Source organism: Bos indicus, chromosome 15 (genome assembly GCF_029378745.1).
Source record: "Bos indicus isolate NIAB-ARS_2022 breed Sahiwal x Tharparkar chromosome 15, NIAB-ARS_B.indTharparkar_mat_pri_1.0, whole genome shotgun sequence".
Classification (NCBI taxonomy): domain Eukaryota; kingdom Metazoa; phylum Chordata; class Mammalia; order Artiodactyla; family Bovidae; genus Bos; species Bos indicus.
This window is the reverse complement of record NC_091774.1, coordinates 65,907,173-65,927,899: the sequence shown is the minus strand read 5'-3', so window position 1 is coordinate 65,927,899 and position 20,727 is coordinate 65,907,173. Positions and strand designations below refer to the sequence as shown.

Below are 20,727 nucleotides of genomic sequence, written 5' to 3'. Positions count from 1 at the left end.
ATAAAAATTCTGTAATAGATCATTATCCTTCTCTGAAATGAAGGTGACAAAAAAACAAAGACATTCTGGACATTTCCATTATTCAGTACTATCTCCTGATTGATTATACTGACTTATGGAGAGTAAAATGTGGAATGTGTTTTCTGATTAATCTGACCAATCTATCCTCAGACTCTCATGCTAGAAAATCATTTTTAAAAGGAAGTATTAATTTATTAATGAAAATGAATATTTCATTCTAGTATATCCTCGTTCTCCCTGAAGACTATACACATCTTTTCCAAATATATTTTTTTCAGTGGGAAGGTAATTACATAAACATAATACCAGTTTTGAATGAAGGGCTGCACATAAGTAATATCTGATGGCTGCCGTCAATTCTTTTGAAGATAGTATGGGCTTTTCTAGACTCCTTGAATTTTAACCTGTACATAACATTGCTTAATTCCATTAGAAGTTATATATCACTTCCCTTCTCATTTCATGTAAGCAGTACATTCTATCTTTCTCCTAGCAAACTGAGGAGGCCTTGAAATGGGCACCAACTATAGTTCCTATTCATATTCATATTACTATAATAAAGGAAATGTGGCTTTTTATTTCCCTGATCATACAGGTTACTTCACTTAGTACTCAAAAAATACCCCATATTGTGTTAAGACTTTAACCCTCTTGTAGTCATTTTAGTGTTTCTTTTTATCAAGCTAAAAAGTATATCTATTGGCTGATAAGTCTGCCCTGCTGTAGCAGTTAAAGACAATATTTAAAATATTTTAAGGTAACTAAAGTAATGTACATTTCCAGTTTACATTAAATATACTGATTTTAGAGTCTCATCAATCCATCACAACTGTTTTAATCTCATATTCTGCCTCAACAGAATGGCACTGTCATTTTTTAGCATATATTTTATATTTTTAGAACACGTTTTTCCTTAGTATATTGCTGCTTTACCTTCTTCATCAGGCATTTGAGCATATGAGCAATCACTCACTCACTGAATCTATAGCAGTTTTTCTAAACAATTCCTAATTTCTTCACATCTGATGTTCTGATCTTTCTAAAGCATAATTCAGTTTTCAACTGCAAATATAGTGCATTAATTTAATTTCTTATTCTCTAAAGCATGTCTTTAATTTTAAAACACTCATAGATCAGCAAAACCTATTTAAAAAGTTTTAAATTGAAGATCTACACAACAATTCTAAAAGGTCTCTAGATTAAAAAAAAAAAAAAAAAGATTAATATAAGCAAACTCTTAAAATACAAAGGCAGAACAAATAGCTTGGTGGCTAATATGAAGCAGATCTAAGCTCCATCACTCTAACAATTAGGGACATTCCACAATTTACATAGGGTCATGCTCTGTTCCATAACGCGACTATAATCCAAACACAGAAATCATGAAGTGAGGATAGACAAATCGAAGAAATAAATTACCCAGAACTTTATTAGCACAGCTCTCTGTTCTTTAATTTGCTTATTTCCTAATAGAGAGAAAGCTTTTCATTTAATCACTTCTCTTTCTGACACAAGAACTCATTAAATAAAATTGACCTTTAAATTTTCTGCTTAGATAAAGCAATTCTGCCACCTGCAGGCTGGATGAAAAAAGGCCATATGAAGTACAAGGAATTTCAAAATCAGTACCAGGGCACAAAGTAATATTAACACTGCAGTACTGAATAAAGAAAGGTAAAGATGTCACACCGGTCTTTGTTCAAATACCTATTTTGATATAAGAATAGATTGAAAATGTCAATGAGCAACAACAGAAAACATATGCATAATAGTTTGTCTGAATATAGTATTTAAAGTAACATACATCATGAAAGATGTCCCTCAAACAGTATACATGGCCTAAGTAAAGGACAGGGAAGCAGAGCGGCAGCCCATGGGGTTGCAAAGACTCGGATACAACTTAGCGACTGCACACACCCACACGGCATAATCCAATTTCTACCTACTTAGCTTGTATGTACACAAAGACCGAAAGGATTTACTCCAAAATGACAACAGTACCTGTCTCTAGTTGATGGCTTTATTATATATGCTTTTTGTTTCTTTGTTTCTTGTTACTTTTAGACATAAACTCACAACAACAGGGAGAAAAGAAAGAACAGTAGAACAACACTTCTGGAAGCAGAAAAGTGAATAACGTAGATAGTAAGACAAATGATTGACTAAGAAAGTCTAAGAAAGCTGAATGCTAAACCAGAAGTGGAAAAACTTGAGATAATCAACCTGGTTTATATGAGAATTTCCCAAAGGTCCAAGAACTGGCAGCACTGAGACCTTTGGAAATACTGGCCCTTTGAAGACTTGGGTGAATGCTATTTAAGTGCTGAGTAACACCACCATCCTTCAACAGAAGACTGGAGGTTGTCTCCTCTGTAGCGGTAAAAGACAAGACCTTTGGGAGACAGGTTGAACCTACACACCTAGAGAAATACAGAAACTACAAAAGTACATTAACTGAGAAATCGGCTGATGTGACTGACAATACCAGAAACTGTGCTAAGTAAGTATTAGATGGTGTGGGACAAATAGGCAAGTTAAACACAAAAACTAAAGAAAAAAGTTTAAAGGGAAAGATATTTTAAAAAAGCAGAAAAGGTCAGTTGAGTTCAGTAGCTCAGTAGTGCCCAACTCTTTGTGACCCCATGGAATGCAGCACGCCAGGCCTCCCTGTCCATCACCAACTCCCAGAGCGCACGCAAACTCATATCCATCGAGTTAGTGATGCCATCTAACCATCTCATCCTCTGTCGTCCCCTTCTCTTCCAGCCTTCAATCTTTCCCAGCATCAAGGTCTTTTCAAATGAGTCAGTTCTTCACATCAGGTGGCCAAAGTATTGGAGTTTCAGCTTCAGCATCAATCCTTCCAATGAATATTCAGGACTGACTTCCTTTAGGATTGACTGGTTGGATCTCCTTGCAGTCCAAGGGACTCTCAAGAGTCTTCTCCAACACCACAGTTCAAAAGCATCAATTCTTCGGTGTTCAGCTTTCTTTATAGTCCAATTCTCACATCCGCACATGACTACTGGAAAAACCACAGCTTTGACTAGACAGACCTTTGTTGGCAAAGTAATGTCTCTGCTTTTTAATATGCTGTCTAGGTTAGTCATAGCTTTTCTTTCAAGGAACAAGCATCTTTAAGTTTCAGGGCTGCAGTCACCATCTGCAGTGATTTTGGAGCACAAGAAAGTAAAGTCTCTCACTATTTCTACTCTTTCCCCATCTATTTCCCATGAAGTGATGGGACTGGATGCCATGATCTTAGTTTTCTGAATGTTGAGTTTTAAGCCAACTTTTTCACTCTCCTCTTTCACGTTTATCAAGAGGTTCTTTAGTTCCTCTTCACTTTCTGCTGTAAGGGTGGTGTCATCTACATATCTGAGGTTATTCATATTTCTCCCAGCAACCTTGATTCCAGCTTGTGCTTTATCCGGCCCAGCATTGTGCATGATGTACTCTGCATATAAGTTATATAAGCAGGGTGACAATATACAACCTTTATGTACTCCTTCCCTGATTTGGAACCAGTCTGTTCTTCCATGTCCAGTTCTAGCTGTTGTTTCTGGACCTGCATACAGATTTCTCAGGAGGCAGGTCAGGTGGTCTAGTATTCCCATCTCTTTAAGAATTTTCCAGTTTGTTGTGATCCACTCAGCCAAAGGCTTTGGCATAGTCAATAAACCAGAAGTAGATCTTTTTCTGGAACTCTTGCTTTTTCGATGACCCAATGGATGTTGGGAATTTGATCTCTGGTTCCCCTGCTTTTTCTAAATCCAGCTTGAACATCTGGAAGTTCACAGTTCATGTACTGTTGAAGCCTGGCTTGGAGAATTTTGAGCATTACTTTGCTAGCACTGAAACAGGTCAATAGCTATTGAATAGCCCCACTGAAATAGCTCAATAGCTATTGAATAGCATTGCAATAACTCCAACCAGGAATGCAAGAAGCTGAACAGTTCTATGAAGACCTACAAGACCTTCTAGAACTAACACCCAAAAAAGATGCCCTTTTCATTATAGTGGAGTCAATGCAAAAGTAGGAGGTCAAGAGATACCTGGAGTAACAGGTAAATTTGGCCTTGGAGTACAAAACGAAGCAGCTCGAAGGCTAACAGTTTTGCCAAGAGAACGCACTGGTCATAGCAAACACCTTCTTCCAACAACACAAGAGAAGTCTCTATACATGGACATCACCAGATGGTCAATACTGAAATCAGATTGATTATATTCTTTGCAGCCAAAGATGGTGAAGCTCTATATAGTCAGCGAAAACAAGACTGGGAGCTGACTGTGGCTCAGATCATGAACTCCGTATTGCCAAATTCAGACTCATGTTGAACAAAGTAGGGAAAACCACTAGACCATTCAGGTATGACCTAAATCAAATCCCTATGATTATACACTGGAAATGACAAATAGATTCAAGGGATTAGATCTGATAGACAGAGTGTCTGAAGAACTATGGAAGGAGGAGTTTCATGACATTGTACAAGAGGCAGTGATCAAGAACAACCCCAAGAAAAAGAAATGCAAAAAGGCAAACTGGTCTGAGGAAACCTTACAAATAGCTGAGAAAAGAAGAGAAGCTAAAGGCAAAGGAGAAAAGGAAAGACACACCCATTTGAAAGGAGAGTTCCAAAGAATAGCAAGGAGAGATAAGAAAGCCTTCCTCAGAGATCAATGCAAAGAAATAGAGGAAAACCAATAGAATGGGAAAGACTAGAGATCTCTTCAAGAAAATTAGAGATACCAGGGAACATTTCATGCACAGAGGGGCACAATAAAGGACAGAAATGGTATGGACCTAAAAAAAGGCAGAAGGTATTAAGAAGAGGTGGCAAGAATACACAGAAGAACTATACAAAAAAGATCTTCATGACCCAGATAACCACAATGATGTGATCACTCACCTTGAGCCAGACATCCTGGAATGCGAAGTCAAGTGGGCCTTAGGAAGCATCACTACAAAGTTAGTGGAGGTGATGGAATTCCAGATGAGCTATTTCAAATCCTAAAAGATGATGCTGTGAAAGTGCTGTACTCAATATGGAAGCAAATTTGGAAAACTCAGCAGTGATCACAGGGCTGGAAAAGGTTAGTTTTGTTTTTTTTGTGTGTGTGTAATAAAGTTTTATTAAAGTATAAAGGAGATAGAGAAAGCTTCTGACATAGCCATCAGAAGGGGGCAGAAAGAGTACCTGGAAAAGGTTAGTTTTCATTCCAATCCCAAAGAAAAGCAATGCCAAAGAATGCTCCAACTACCGCACAATTGCACTCGTCTCACACGCTAGCCAAGTAAGAAAGGTTACAGTCGTAATATGGGATGATACATGACAATTCTCAGTTAAGCATACTTGGTTGGTGTCAACACTAAATATAGATTTAATTAAGAATTGAAAAATAACTACATTGGGAGAATGGGAGAGAGAAAACAGAGGGATGACTGATCAGAAGTCATCCATAGATAATACATAACATAGAGAGATGAGCAAATGCCACAGGACAGTTACCAGACAAAACTTGTTGCTTCTAAGGAGGAAGATGGCTGGGAGAGTAGGAAAAGATGGGTCAGAGATCCACTGTGTTGGCATAAGCCTTTTAGTACCATTTGCCTATTTAAACTATACACATGCACTACTGTGTTAAAAGAAGCTATTATTTAATAAAATAGGTCTAAATGAGGTTACACATGTCAAGTCACTACAGTGCGGCCTGGCAAAAAGTTAAGTCTCAAAAAATGTTAGCAGTTAACAGGCAGCACAGAGATGGTTAAGAGGATGAACTCTGAAGGCATGTAGTTGGCTAGATATATGATGATCTCCTGGGCTTCATAGTTGGTTAGTGGTAAAGAATCTGCCTGCCAATGCAGAGACACAAGAGCCATGGGTTTGATCTCTGGGTTGGGAAGATCCCCTGGAGGAGGGCATGGCAACCCACTCCAGTATTCTTGCCTGGAGAGTCCCATGGACAGAGGAGCCTGGTGGTCTACAGTCCATAGGGTCGTAAAGAGTTGGACACTGACTGAAGTGACCCCCGCCCACCCACACACACATGACAATATCTTACTTCACAATTCAGTTAGGGAGACAGATTCACAGGTTCCTCTCACCTTCCCAACCTAAACTTGAAGGTTCCCTTTCTACTCTTTACTTTATCCAGCCTTGTCCTCATTGCTGAAGTACACTAACTCGAACTCTTTAACTGTACTGCACATTTGAAAACCTAATTCTCATTAATGCTATTGGCAAATGTGCCTCCTGTGGTGCTGTCATAATGCTGCTGCTGTTAAGTCATTTCAGTTGTGTCCAAGTCATTTCAGTTGTGTCCGACTCTGTGCTACCCCATAGACGGCGGCCCACCAGGCTCCCCTGTCCTTGGGATTCTCCAGGCAAGAACACTGGAGTGGGTTACCATTTCCTTCTCCAATGTATGAAAGTGAAAAGTCAAAGTGAAGTTGCTCAGTCGTGCCCGACTCTTAGTGACCTCATGGACTGCAGCCTACCAGGCTCCTCTGTCCATGGGATTTTCCAGGCAAGAGTACTGGAGTGGGGTGCCATTGCCTTCTCCCGTAGTAGGTTGTCATAATACTGCCTACTAAAGCGAAAGGACAAACGAGGCACTCAACAAATGCTTACAGAGCTCCTGCTGTCCTAGTCCTCAACCCACAGACCAGAATCCTGACCTCAAAGGATTTTAGTTTAAATGGGACGTCAAGACAAACATGCAAGCGCCAGAGGGTAGTAGATAACCGTGCTGTCAGAATGCCAAAGGGCTGAGACGAGACTCTAGCTGATCAGGAAAGGAAATCTTGATTTGTGTGCTAGTCCCGCTTCATCTTCATTAGAATGGCTATTATCAAAAACACAGAAAACAAGTGTTGGCAAGATGTGGAGAAATTAAGAGCCCTTGTGCACTACCGGAGGGAAAGCAAAACAAGTAAAACAATGCAGTTTCTGTGTAAAAACCACCCAATGGTTCCTCAAAGCATTAAACACTGAATGATCATTTATTTGATGAGGCAATCTCACTTCTGGCGATATACCCAAAAGAAATGAAAGCAGGACCCAGAACAGGCGTTTGCACAAGGCATGTTCATAGCAGCACTGTTCACAGTGGCCAGAAAGTGCAAACCACCCGAGTGTCCATTGACACGTGAATGGATAAACAAAATGTGGTATATACAGCCAATAAAATGTGATTAGGCCTCCAAAACAGATGAAACTCAGATACCTGCAATAACATGGATGAAACTGGGAGACATTATACTAAGTGAAATAAGCCAGACACAAAAAGACAAATATTTTATGACTCCATTTTTAATGAGGTACCTACCTAGAACAGGCAAATTCAGAGAGGAGGTAGAACAGTGGTTGCCAAGGGCTGGGTGGAGAGGGAGTGGGGAGTTACTGTTTAGTGGATACAGAGTTTCAGTTTGGGATGATGAAAAGGTTTGGAGACCACAGTAATGGCCATGCAACAGTGTGAACGCTCTCAATGTCCTGGAACTATACATTTAAAAATAGTTAAAATAGTAAATTTTATATATATTTTTACAATTAAAAAATAACATTTAATTAAAAAAAATCTGCCAGGCAAATAAAACATGGTGAGGGCCCAACAGAGATATTCCAGGATAGGGAAACATCATATGCAAATGAAGAGGAAGCAAACAGCTTAGTTTGGCTAGAGTAGGACATAATGAAAACGCAAAGTCAGTCAAGGAAGTTCAAAAAAGTACGCTGGGACTACTACCTAATAGTGTGTAGCTGCAGTGCCTCCCGGTACACTTTACTACGTGGCTAATGCGGTTGACATTCCCCAGTACTCCCAGTACACTTTACTACGTGGCTAATGCGGTTGACATTCCCCAGTACCTCCCAGTAAACTTTACTACGTGGCTAATGCGGTTGACATTCCCCAGTACCTCCCAGTACACTATACTACGTGGCTAATGCGGTTGACATTCCACAGTGCCTCCCAGTACACTTTACTACGTGGCTAATGCGGTTGACATTCCATAAACAGCAATGAAAAGGCATGAAAATATTTTGAGTACAAGAAATAAACACAATAAAAATATTGAACTTGCTTGCAGTGCCATAGGCATAGCTATGTCCACAAGGATATAAGTGACAAAAAAGAAAAGAAAAACTGCACGTGCTTTGAGATGGTCACAACTGTGGGGAGCGAGCTCCGCCCGTGGCAAAGGTCATGAGGAAGGAGGCTTGACATACGCAAAGGCGGGATCAAGCCTCAGGAGTCTCCCTGGAAATTCTCGAGCAATCTACCCCCAAAACCAGAGTCTGCCTACTTTCTGTTTTGTGCTGTCACCTACACCTCTGACTTTACGGGGGGCTGTCCCCCACTACCTCTCTCTGAAAAAAGAGTTAGCTTACAGCTCCAGTTAATAATTCTTGGGTGTGACAGTGTTTCAACCTACAAACTCCTTTGGAAGTCCTCTAGCCTGCCTGAATAGGTTTTTTCCGGCAACATGTGATTGTTCAGAGCCTCCCAACTGTGAGAGGCAGGAGATGTTCTAAACTGTCTAAACACAGATTCCTTTGAGTAGTTAAAAGATTGATTAGAAATTGTATTGGTGAAGGGTTTTTCACTTGTTGGGCCAATGTTTGCTGCTAAGTCTCCATATCCCGTACCTACTGTGTCCTTGGCGGTGTATTGATTGATATAATGGGTGTATAGAAATGTAAGCAGTTGCCTCAATGTTTGTAATCTTGGACCCTTGAGTTAATTCTTTTCTTGATTGAGCCCACCTCACCTTTGCCCTATAGGAATGCAACTTTCTCCAATGCTTTTTGGAGGCTGGCGCCTGACTTTAGAATAATCACCTTTAGAGAAAAATAAGTTTCTTAAAATGTTAACAGGCTTCCTGGCCAGAAGATGATGTAAATCACCTAAACTTTTGCATATGATAAGTTTGAAAGCCTGACTTCGATAAGGATCAGGAACTGCTGTCTTTGCATGCCTCTACCCCTTCCCCCATTATCCTCTGTGCACAACTTAAGGTATAAAACTGCTTTGGAAAATAAAGTATGTCCTTTTGTTCACCGGAATTTGGTCTCCCCGTGTCGTTCTTTCTTTCACCTTCTAGCTGAACTTTTCCTCTGAGGCAGGGAAGCTCGTCAAGCCTACTAATTTTGCCTGGGCTTCTAAGATCTGACCGGGGAGGCCTTAGTGTCTCCTCTCCTTCGGGAGAACGGGAGGACGCCTTCTAAGATCTGACCGGGGAGGCCTAGTGTCTCCTCTCCTTCGGGAGAACGGGAGGACGCCTGCGGCCTTCGTAGGTGACGTAAATTCCCTGCTTTGGAATTTTATTCAGCCTCTTTTTTTCACTGAATTTCTTCGCTGAGCTATCCTTATTTCACCACTCTTTATATCCTTAATAAACATTTAATTAAGCAGTTGTTTCCTGATCCTCGCCAACGCCGTCCCCGCTTCGAATTCCCTGGATCAGCCGGGGCTGGTCCCCGGCACACAACTATAAAGCGAAAATAACGGGATTTTAAATACAAAGTGAAGATATCCATGAGCGTGTTACCTGTTCTCCTTTACTGACTTAGAATACTTGTCCTGAGACTGAAAAGGCATGTAAAGGACCAGATCCTTTTAAGAAAAGTAAGGAAGGTAAGGGGACCCAGTTGCAGGGGAGGACTATTTTCCTGGTTCATCAGAGAAGCCTTCCTCTGACAAAGTAAGCAGAACTAAATGGAGGAAGCCATGCAAATCTCTGATGGAAGGGCCTTCTGGAAAGCGCAAGCACGAGAATGAGCTGACAGCATACTTGGTATGTTCAGAGTTCACCAAGGGAGCCGGGGTGCTACAGTGGACTCAGTGTGAGGAGAGGCACGGTCAGAGCTCAAGTCATAGAGGTGGAGGGTTTGTATCATACTGGGCCTTGTAAGCCACAGTCAGGACTTCAGATTTTCTTCTGAGATTAATGAGAAGCTCTTGGAGGGTTTTCAGCAGAAGAGTAACATGATCTGGTTTCTAATTTAAAAGTGACACTCTGAAAGCTGCAGGGAGAACAGTCTGTACCGGGCCAAGGGTGTGGCGGGGACATCTACTGGGACACCCCTGCAATAAACCGGAATAGAGGTGGTGGTAGCCTGGCCAGGCTAGTTGGTGGAACAAGTGGTGAGGAGTGGGCAGATTACATGTAAAAGGTGGAGCCAATGAGAATTTCTGGTAGTTGAGATGTGGCATGGGAAAGTCAGGAATCAAGGATGACTTGATTTAGGAGTATCAGTTAAAAAAAAACAACAACAACAACAGAAATCCAAATTAAATGCCTCTGCTCCAAAAACAACATTCTTCTTCTATAAAAAGTACCCTAAAAGCCTACATAGCCTTGATTCCTATTTAGCTATTCAAATGTAGACAGAAAAATCCTATTAAAAATCAGGTCAGTTATGAAGAGCCTGTGCTTGCTTTTGGCAAAGCATTGGCCCGGGGAAACAGGTCCAAGGAAACCTCGTTTGGTTCTTCCAAGTGTAAAATCTACACTCACTCTCTTCCCCTCTTAGCATGAGACCTGCCATACACATACACATGAGCCAGTACTTGATGGCATCAGTGTTAAACCTGAGGTGTAAAGTGTAATGACTAATGGGTGTAAGTCAGGTGGGCCTGCAAGGTGTCCCCCATCTGCCCTTACAGATCTACTCGTCAACCCTCCCCAACACTACTAAACAGGCTACACTAATAGGCTTCCTTGCTTTGGCCTCCAGTTGGGTTCCACCAACAGGCAGCATAAAGAGACTGAAAAGGAGAGAGGAGAGTGAGGTCAGCTTATTTCCTCAGCTCCCTCCTTGTGGGGTCGCCTGACCTGGCTGGATCCTTTAACTGAAGGGCACAGCTCCATCAGAGATCACAAAGGCTCCCCACTTCCCAGTTCAGGAAGTGCTCCTTGTCCATGCCTCTTCAAGCCAAGGGTGATCACAGCACCTTACTCCAAAAGCCCTTTAGTACCGTGCCATCTCTATACCCTGAGTTCACAAAAATGGTCACTTATTAAACTCCACTCAAATTACCCATTTTTGGAGTGTCATCCATTCCCTGACAGGACCGTATAAGAAGCTTTAGGAGGGCGGCATTAAGCAGCAAGAAAAATTTCAAACCACAGGCAGGTCACTCCATTTGAACCAACAGTATGAGCAGAGAGGGGCTTTCCTGGTAGCTCAGCTGGTAAAGAATCTGCCTGCAATGCAGGAGACCGTGGTTTGATTCCTGGATTGGGAAGATGCCTTGGAGAAGGGATAGGCTACCCACTCCAATGTTCTTGGGTTTCCGTGGGGGCTCAGTCAGTAAATAATCAGCCTGCAATATGGGGCACCTGGGTTCCATCACTGGGTCATGAAGATGCCCAGGAGGAGGGCATGGCAACTAACTCCAATATTCGTGCCTGCCACCTTTCTTGTTCTCAGATATGGCAAATACCCTTGCAAAGCAGCACAATTATTTTCTATAGGAAATAACCAAAATGTTCATGGTAACAGGTTGGAGACCAGGTGGCATTATAGATAAATTACAGGGAGATCTACAAGTTCCCTGGAATCACATACAAAATTTTGCATTTTTCTGAAGAAGTGATAAGAGTTTTTCAGTTTTCAAATAGATTTATGCCCCTCTAAAAAAAATCAATGCCAACAGATTCCCAAAGAAATGCTCCTGAATTATAAATTCACCAACCTTAATTCTTCCCTAGAAATGTTTTGCTAACACAAGAAAGACCGTGATTGTAGGAAAATATCTAATAGACCACCAGCTACAGTAAATGGACTGCTTACCAAGTACAAAAAATAAAGAGGCATGATACATTCCACTTTGTTTACAGAACCTGTTGATTCCTTCATACACTTAGTACCCACCCAACGATTTGAAGGTACGTCAGCATGGCCGAAGAACCATTTCCTGAGTGAAATAAACCAAACACTTCAGAAGAGGTTTCAGCTTGCAGCACTGGTCTTCCTGGTATTAAACTAGAAAATGTAAATTCTACATGAATCCCAGTTGCAATCTTGGAACAAAGGCAAAAAGAAATCACCACTCCAGAATGTAGTGGAAGAATGAACATATGACTAATAATTTGGGGATTTACACATTTTGTCATAAAGGCAAATTGATGCTCAAGACAACAATAAGGTATATATTCAACAGTGGGTCATCTTCGAAACTTACAGAGGACACTGACATATACTTTTTAACTCTTGAATGGTCCTAATATCCTTTATACACAGTCTAGAATGTTAGTATCTTAAGTTATTTAAAATAACTTAAGACATCACAACTGTTGCTGACATAACATTTCACAATGTAGATATTACTCAAATGCCTCACTTATAAAAAAAAAAAAGCAGGTGTTCGCTAAAACGTAAAAGTGAACAAAACTTCAGCATGTTGACACTGTTCTGCTGATGTCTACAGTCATTACTTGGCACTGAAGAAGGCTGTGGTTAGGCAAAGAACCAGCTTTGGTGTCAGGCAGCCTGTGTTGAAACTAGATTTCTATCACCAGAGCACAGCATTAGCTGTCATAAGTACTGAGTGAATTCACATAAAGGGCTGAGAAAGGGGAATGGTACATGGTAAGAACAGACTGGTTCCAAATAGGAAAAGGAGTACGTCAAGGCTGTATACTGTCACCCTGCTTATTTAACTTAGATGCAGAGTACATCATGAGAAACGCTGGGCTGGAAGAAGCACAAGCTGGAATCAAGATTGCCAAGAGAAATATCAAGAACCTCAGATATGCAGATGACACCACCCTTATGGCAGAAAGTGCTGTTGCTGCTGCTGCTGCTGCTAAGTCACTTCAGTCGTGTATGACTCTGTGCGACCCCATAGATGGCAGCTCACCAGGCTTCCCCATCCCTGGGATTCTCCAGGCAAGAACACTGGATTGGGTTGCCATTTCCTTCTCCAATGCGTGAACGTGAAAAGTGAAAGTGAAGCTGCTCAGCCCATGGACTGTAGCCCACCAGGCTCCTCCATCCATGGGATTTTCCAGGCAAGAGTACTAGAGTGGGGTGCCATTGCCTTCTCCGATGGCAGGAAGTGAAGAGGAACTAAAAAGCCTCTTGATGAAGGTGAAAGAGGAGAGTGAAAAAGTTGGCTTAAAACTCAACATTCATAAAACGAAGATCATGGCATCTGGTCCCATCACTTCATAGGAAATAGATGGGGAAACAGTGGAAACAGGTCAGACTTTAATTTTTTGGGCTCCAAAATCACTGCAGATGGTGACTGCAGCCATGAAATTAAAAGATGCTTACTCCTTGGAAGGAAAGTTATAACCAACTTAGATAGCATATTCAAAAGCAGAGACATTACTTTGCCAACAAAGGTCCGTCTAGTCAAGGCTATAGTTTTTCCAGTAGTCATGTATGGATGTGAGAGTTGGACTGTAAAGAAAGCTGAGCGCCGAAGAATTGATGCTTTTGAACTGTGGTGTTGGAGGAGACGCTTGAGAGTCCCTTGGACTGCAAGGAGAGCCAACCAGTCCATTCTAAAGGAGATCAGTCCTGGGTGTTCTTTGGAAGGAATGATGCTGAAGCTGAAACTCCAGTACTTTGGCCACCTCATGTGAAGTTGAATCATTGGAAAAGACTCTGATGCTGGGAGGGGTTGGGGGCAGGAGGAGAAGGGGACAACAGAGGATGAGATGGCTGGATGGCATCACCGTGAGTTTGAGTGAACTCCGGGAGTTAGCGATGGACAGGGAGGCCTGGCGTGCTGCAATTTATGGGGTCGCAAAGAGTCGGACACGACTGAGCGACTGAACTGAACTGAATTGAAGCTCTCAATAAATGCTACGTATTATTCCCAAACCCACTTTCCCAACTCTTTTCTGGCTGGCAGAGACCCGATTCTGTTCAACTGTAACCCTTTCTTGTGCACACGTGCCCTGAGTTGATGAGCCCACTGCCCTGTGCCCTAGTCCATTCGGACTGCTATGAGAAAATATCTGAGGCTGGTGGCTTATAAACAACATTTATTTCTCACGATTCTGGAGAGTCCAAGATCATGATGCTGGCCAATTTGGTATGGTGGCTGATGAGGACCCACTTTCTGGTTCACAAAGAGCATCTTCTTGTGGTGTCTTCACATGGTGGAAGGGGTGAGGCAGCTCTTTGGAGTCTCTTTGATAAGGGCACTAAATCCCATTCATGAGGGCTCCTCTCCCTTTGACCCAGGCCCTGCCAAAGGCCCCCACCTCCTAATACCCTCTTATTGCCCATTAGGTTACAATGTATGAATTTGGGGAGGACACAAATATTCAGTTCCCAACTTCATGATTAGTCAAAGGCAGTCTACTGCAAGATATCCAAAAGCAAGGACCTCTTTTCTTCCTCTGTATATTATCACGTGCATAGTTCCAAAGCAGTCATTCACTTACTAACCTTGGACAAACCACTAAACCTCACAGACTACCTCTTCACCCATAAAACACAACTAACCTTTGCATGGGTCTTATGATTAGAAGTGACAGAGGTAAAGAATCTTTTTTTTTTTTCAGGCCGCACTGTGTGGCCTGTAGGATCCTAGTTCTCCAAGCAGGGATCGAACCTGTGCTCCCTGCATTGGTGTGCAGAGCGTTAACCACCAAACCACCAGGGAAGTTCGAAAGAGTCTAAAATGAAGCCCGGTTCAGTATGTAATGGCTCCTTGGAATATCCCACTTTAATATCGTGAATTTAAAGTTTTAAAGCAATGCATACTAAGTACTTTCTGATAATCCAAATCTTACCAGATTCTCCTGCTGCTGCTTCTACTAAGATCTCATTCATCCCCTTTCTATTTCCATTAGATGACCACAGATCTCAACTACTGAGTAGCCTATTCTGCCTTGTTTAATTGACCATCCATTTTCTCTAGTCAATACTTAACCCCAAAACAATTAAAATGAAGGACTTCACTACTCTAATCAAGTGGTCAGAATAACAGACATCATTGATTCCCAACTCACACTTCCCTTTTAAAGGAAATGTCCAAACTGCAGTCTTTGAAGGAATCAACCCTGTGTTCTATACAACTGACCTACATTGGGTCATCAGCTTCTCTGCCCAGGGAATCTGGAATTAGATCACAAAAATGGTGGTGTGTGCTTGAACTAAACTGAAAGAGCAACAGATGTAAGGACCTGCATCAGCATTACGGCAAGGCAAGCTGACATGATAGAAAAAGAAAAACCACGAGTAAGTAGATTGGGAAGTCTGAGGAGAAAACCAACGTAAATCAGAGAAAGAGAGCAGACAATGGGAGCCCTACAAGAAACGGATATGGCCCAGCCACTCTGGTGGTGTACCCTTCTAAGAAATCCTACTTTTATCCTATCTTTATTTCAGCAAGTTTGTATGTTTCTGTTTCCATGCTTAAAGAACTCAAAGAACAGTTAACAGTCTCATCAATATCAGTGTAGAAAGATTTAATTAGAGCCAGGCCTAAAACAGTATTTATGCTTTGGCAAAAATAACTGTAAAAATTAATAAACAGAAACTTCAGTGAAATAGAGCTGAGAGACCAGAAGGGGAACGTCAACCCTGTGATAACTGCAAAGCCCAAAAGGAAGAAGACTGATTCCTCTTCTTTCCTGGCGAGGACTCAGCCAATGAAAAGCCGTGGACTCTTTGCTTACTGTAGCCTCCCACTTTCCTCTGCCCCTCTGTATTAAGTGTTCTCCTTCCTGAGCTTGTGGGGATTAGTATGTGGCTCCCCATGGTTGCAGACTCCAAACTGCTCTTCTCCGCAGATCCCGAATAAACCCATCTTTGCTCAAGAAATGTCTGGTAGTCTATTATAGGTCAACATGCCACACCACTGACTCTTAACAAAGAAGTCCTCTCCTTGTTATAGAATCACCATCAAAAACTCAGATGCTTAGAGGAAACAGAAGAAAGAAGTGGGTTATCAGTACCTTGGGCTTCCCTCAGCTCAGTTGGTAAACAATCTGCCTGCAACGCAGGAGACCCGGGTTCGATTCCTGGGTTGGGAAGATCCCCTAGAGAAGGAAATGGCAACCCATTCCAGTATTCATGCCTGGAGAATCCCACAGACAGAGGAGCCTGGCAGGCTACAGTCCAAGGGGTCGCAAGAGTCGGACACGACTTAGCGACTATACTACTAACTACTACTAGTTTCTTCAGCTCCAATCATGCTTCACTTTCATATTAAATCTATAATAAATTTCCTCCTTTATACACACACACACACACACACACACACACACTGCTCTCTCCCATTTTTCATAACCTATCTCTCGTTTTCTGCTTTCCATAGAGATAAGAGTACAAGAAAAGAACAACACCTGGAGGTGATGACAAATTTCAAAGGACATTCAGTCTTGCTGGCTGAGAGGTAACAGAAGAGAAAATGGTCAACTACAAAGTATGTAATTTCCTACCTGAAGAGAACAGTCATTACTCAGTCTCAATCGTCTGTCACCATATAGGTCCTAACTTAAAATTTTCAAAGGAAGACAAAAATTTAGAATGTTTATCTGAAGTTCCTAGTTTTTAAATGTTGTCAACAAATTTAATTTTCTCCTAAAATGACACAGACTGGTTCACTAGCTGCAAATGTGCAATACGGTAGAGCTGTTTTTTTTTTAATATAACTTCCGAGATTTTTAGCTTCCCCAGATATGTTTATTTAACATCTATATATACAAGGCCCATAGTCAGATATTGGGCAAAGCACTACAAAGACTGAAGCTCATTTATTTTCCTCCTCTCATGTTATTTTACATTCAACGTGTTATTCCTCAGAGACAACTTAAAACCAACAACATTAACATCTTATTAATTATTAATTAATTCCAAACTAAGCCATTTTCTCTGAAAGGGCAGCAATGGAAACTCTTCAAAGTTAAATGCCTAGGGTGTGATGAAAAATGGTTTACAAATGCTTTGCCACTTCTGTAAATATCACAGCTAGCCTCTGGGCCTTTATGTCTGCTACTCTTTCAGCCTGGAAGGGCTGCCACCTCCAGGAAGCCTTCTTATGTTCTCCCTTATCATCCTGAACTTAGCCCCTCTGGGCTCACTACACACACTACTGAAACCATGCCGCTGTTGTTTACCTCCCCATACTTTAAGGATAAAGCCTATACAGAACACAGGACTCCATCTCCAGAAGCATGACTAGATGGGCCATGTGCCTGAATACACAGAACCTGTTCCTTCAGCAGGGCAACTACTTTCTTAGCAGCTACCTTGCAACTAGGGCTCATTTCTTCACTCAATAATAGTATGGTGAGTAAGTCTCTGCCCTCTCAGTACACACTGCAGTTCAGAGAATGAAACAGTTAAGGATTTGTTAAACAGAGTAAAAAAATACATGGCTCCTTTTCAGGTCATCACCAGTACAGGTGCGTGGCTTTGGGAGTGCCACTGAATTTCTCTGAGCCTTAGTCTCTTCTGCCCAATAAAAATGCAGATAATGCCAACTTTACTAGGTGGTTGTGAGAAGTGAATAAGGAATTCTAAGAAGGGCTAAGCACACTGCATCTGCTATAGTTCATAAATACACTACCAACAAACACCTTTTAAAGAAACCAAAACTCCAACTGACTTCGCAACCGACTGATTTTTAAATCCTTGACAGTTAAGTGAAAGAGGAAATAATTCAATAATTGTGTCAAATTCATACTCTATATAGACTACCAAATAGTTGTTTAGTTTTACAAAACTATAATTTCTACCAAGCTTGAGAAAAACCAACAAACACCTCATAATCCATGCTCTGTAAAGCAAATAGTTCAAGGATTGTCATGTATATTTATCGTGGCAAAACAAAAACCTGTATGTGAAAAGTCAGGAGACAAATTCTGACTTAGCATTAGGAAAAAAATCTAAGATTTCCAAATAACCTACAGCTATCCAATAACATACAGTAATCAGCTTTCGTGCAGACAGACTAATGCCTGTGCCTCACCACCCCCAAGATGTCCAAACCCCAGAACCTGTGAATGTGTTATGTTACATGATAAGTGGGAATTAAGGTTGAAAAAGAGATTAGAATTGCTAAACAGCTGACCTTTTTTCAAAAAATTTTAAATGACTTTGGCATTTTTTTAATTCATTTTTTGGCCACAATGCACAGCATGTGGGATCTTAGTTCCCTGACCAGGGATCGAACCCACACCCAGTGCAGTGGAAGCATGGTCTAAACCACTGGTGAGTGTGCGTGTGTGGATGCTAAGTCGCTTCAGTCGGGTCCAACTCTTTGTGACCCTATGGACTGTAGCCCACTAGGCTCCTCTATCCATGGGATTCTCCAGGCAAGAATACTGGAATGGGTTGCCATGACCTCCTCCAGAGGATCTTCCAGACCCAGGGATCAAATCTGTCTTTTGCAGCTCCTGCACTGCAGGTGGATTCTTTACCGCTGAGCCATGGGGAAGTCCTTTAACCACTGGCTCACCAGGTAAACACCTGAGGACCACCACTGAACAGCTGATCTTGAAATAGGAAAAGAATCCTAGATCACTGAGGTGGGCCCTGTATACATCAAAGAGGGAGGCACCCGGAAGCTAACACAGCTTTCCTAGGATTCTTTACAGATGAAGTTCAAGTAGATAGACAAGTTGTTCGCAGTGTGTTGGGGGGTAGGTAAAATGTCATGATGCCTCAGATAAGGACTGTCAAGTTGGGTCTAAGCAAAATCCCTGAAACGGCATGCACATTTTTGAGTATGCAACACTTGCCCCCTTTCTCAGTAGAGAGTTTAAAATGTTCAAAGATTCTCAAAAGATCTGTTTAATAAGAACATTCTTTCTCAGTTATTTCCTAACAGTGAGCTTTTAACGTTCCATGATTTTCTAAGAGAGCAAATCTCAAAGTGTAGCCCATCAAACACCAAACGTTGATGTTTTGTACATGAAAATTCACCAAAGGTTGTTTGTAAAATGTAGATTGCTGAGTTCCACCCCAGAAAGAATCTCTGGCAGCTGTAGGAAAGTTCATTATTTAACAAACTGGGGGAAGAGAAGACAGGGAATGCTAAAACACAGTTTAAAAAAGCCACTGCTACAAGAGGGATTTTATGAAACACTAAGCTAAAGAAGTTTAATTGTTCCCTTAAATCTTCAAGTCTCAGTACACTCACCATGCCATTAACTTCACGTAACATTTTTTTTCCCCTGGGCCGCAAGTAGCTCAGAATATGTAGGCAAATGCCTACACCAAATTTTTTATATTACAATTCATGGTATGGAGGGACTGAATGATCGGCAGGTAATAATTATACATCAGGCTCAGTATGCACTAGCCCCTTTTGTAAAGAAAAATAATGCCTGGCACACTACATTGCAAACTATTAAATACCAAGAGAATTGTGTTTTGTTTAATGACAACTTTCTATAATAAATTTAAGGAATTTCAACGACTACCCAGTTCCACAAGGGTTAATTCACAACTCACTGCAGTTGCCCAGCAACAGTGAGACCTGAGAGGAATTCAAGATGAAGCACTCTGCTTTGGATAAACAGGCTCTAGGATAGTTCAAAGCACATCTCAGGAAGAATTTAAATAACCCTAGATTCTTACATCTCCCCATCCATAGAAAAACACTAAGATAATAAATATTAAAATCATTAACATGACATATCTGTTATGATCGGCAGTAATCTTTGCTAAACTATACGCTTGACTGCATGCATTTCCTAGCCAAAAAAATTCATATGCAATCTGGCTTACCCACCTCCCCACCCCCACCTCTGCAGAGTAGTTCCTTAGAGCTGAGTGGCTGTCTCTCGGGCTATAAAACTCAGTTAAGACTTCGAATAAAACTTAAACTCACAACTCTTACGTTCTGTCTTTAAGTCGACACCTTCGTAAGATCCCCCTCCTAAATTTTCACTCTTTCTAGCTCATGTTTTGCTTAAAACATTCTTCCGGACCTACGTCTGATGATGTTTAGACATTTACAAATAGGGTCCTTCACCAGTGCTGGCGTAGAGCAATCCCAGGGGCCTCGAAGGTCTCCTAACTGAGACGGGTCAGGAGAATGAATAAAAGCAGCTAACGATGACGTCTGAATGTCAGCAAACTTGGGCAATTAGCCAACTCTAAAGACACCTGAAATATGACTGGGAAGGGGCCTGAGACAGGCCTCAGAACCCAAATTCCAAGGCAAGGTCACGAAGAAGCCAGGCGGCCAAGGGATGGAGTCAAGTTCTCCTAGCTTCCAAAAAAGCCCTTTGCGGCATGCACTAGACCACGTCAGGAGACCCTCTCCCAGAAAAAAGGATTAGGGAACGGTGAGCTCCGGGCGCCTCCACACCCAGATGCAGGCCCTCGATCAAAAAGCCACTGCCCCAGGCCCATTGCTCAGGTACAGAGAAGCTGAGCAAGCCCCGGCCACTCACCCCGCAGCCACTGCGTACTGTGAAACCATCTCCAACTAGCTCCACGGCCGACAGACCACCTAGCAGCCCCCTTAACCAGCTCTGGGCTTCTGCGACTGCCAAAGCCCAGAAGGCAACGCAGCAGCCGCGGGTCACAGCCTAGCCTCCAGGAGGCCGCCATCTTCCCGGCCTTCTCCTGGGCTGCCCTCAGCGCAGCCTGATCGCCCAGTCATCAAGGCCCGCCCATGCCCCGCCTCCCACCCGGGGACACGCCCCCCCGGAGGCCAGCGCGCCTCTGAGTCGAGTTCCAGCCCCGCCTCCAACCTGGTTGGCCCCCGCCTCCC

The 20,727-nt window shown here is 42.1% G+C and overlaps 1 protein-coding gene across 4 annotated transcripts in view; it reads right to left on the bottom strand.

Moving 5' to 3' along the window:
- Positions 1–20,727, bottom strand: part of PDHX (pyruvate dehydrogenase complex component X) — a 75,682-nt gene that overhangs the window by 54,769 nt on the left and 186 nt on the right. For 2 of the 4 annotated variants that reach the window (XR_011570909.1, XM_019975391.2), the window contains exon 1: positions 20,405–20,604. The exons of 1 other annotated variant lie outside the window; for it this stretch is intronic. Coding sequence is in view for 2 of the 3 variants with exons in the window: in XM_019975391.2 (XP_019830950.2) it covers positions 20,405–20,564 (160 nt within the window). In the remaining variant the exon portion in view is untranslated. Of the gene's footprint in view, positions 1–20,404; positions 20,606–20,727 lie in introns of those variants that run through there. One more of the 4 variants, XM_070804030.1, reaches the window with a different exon arrangement.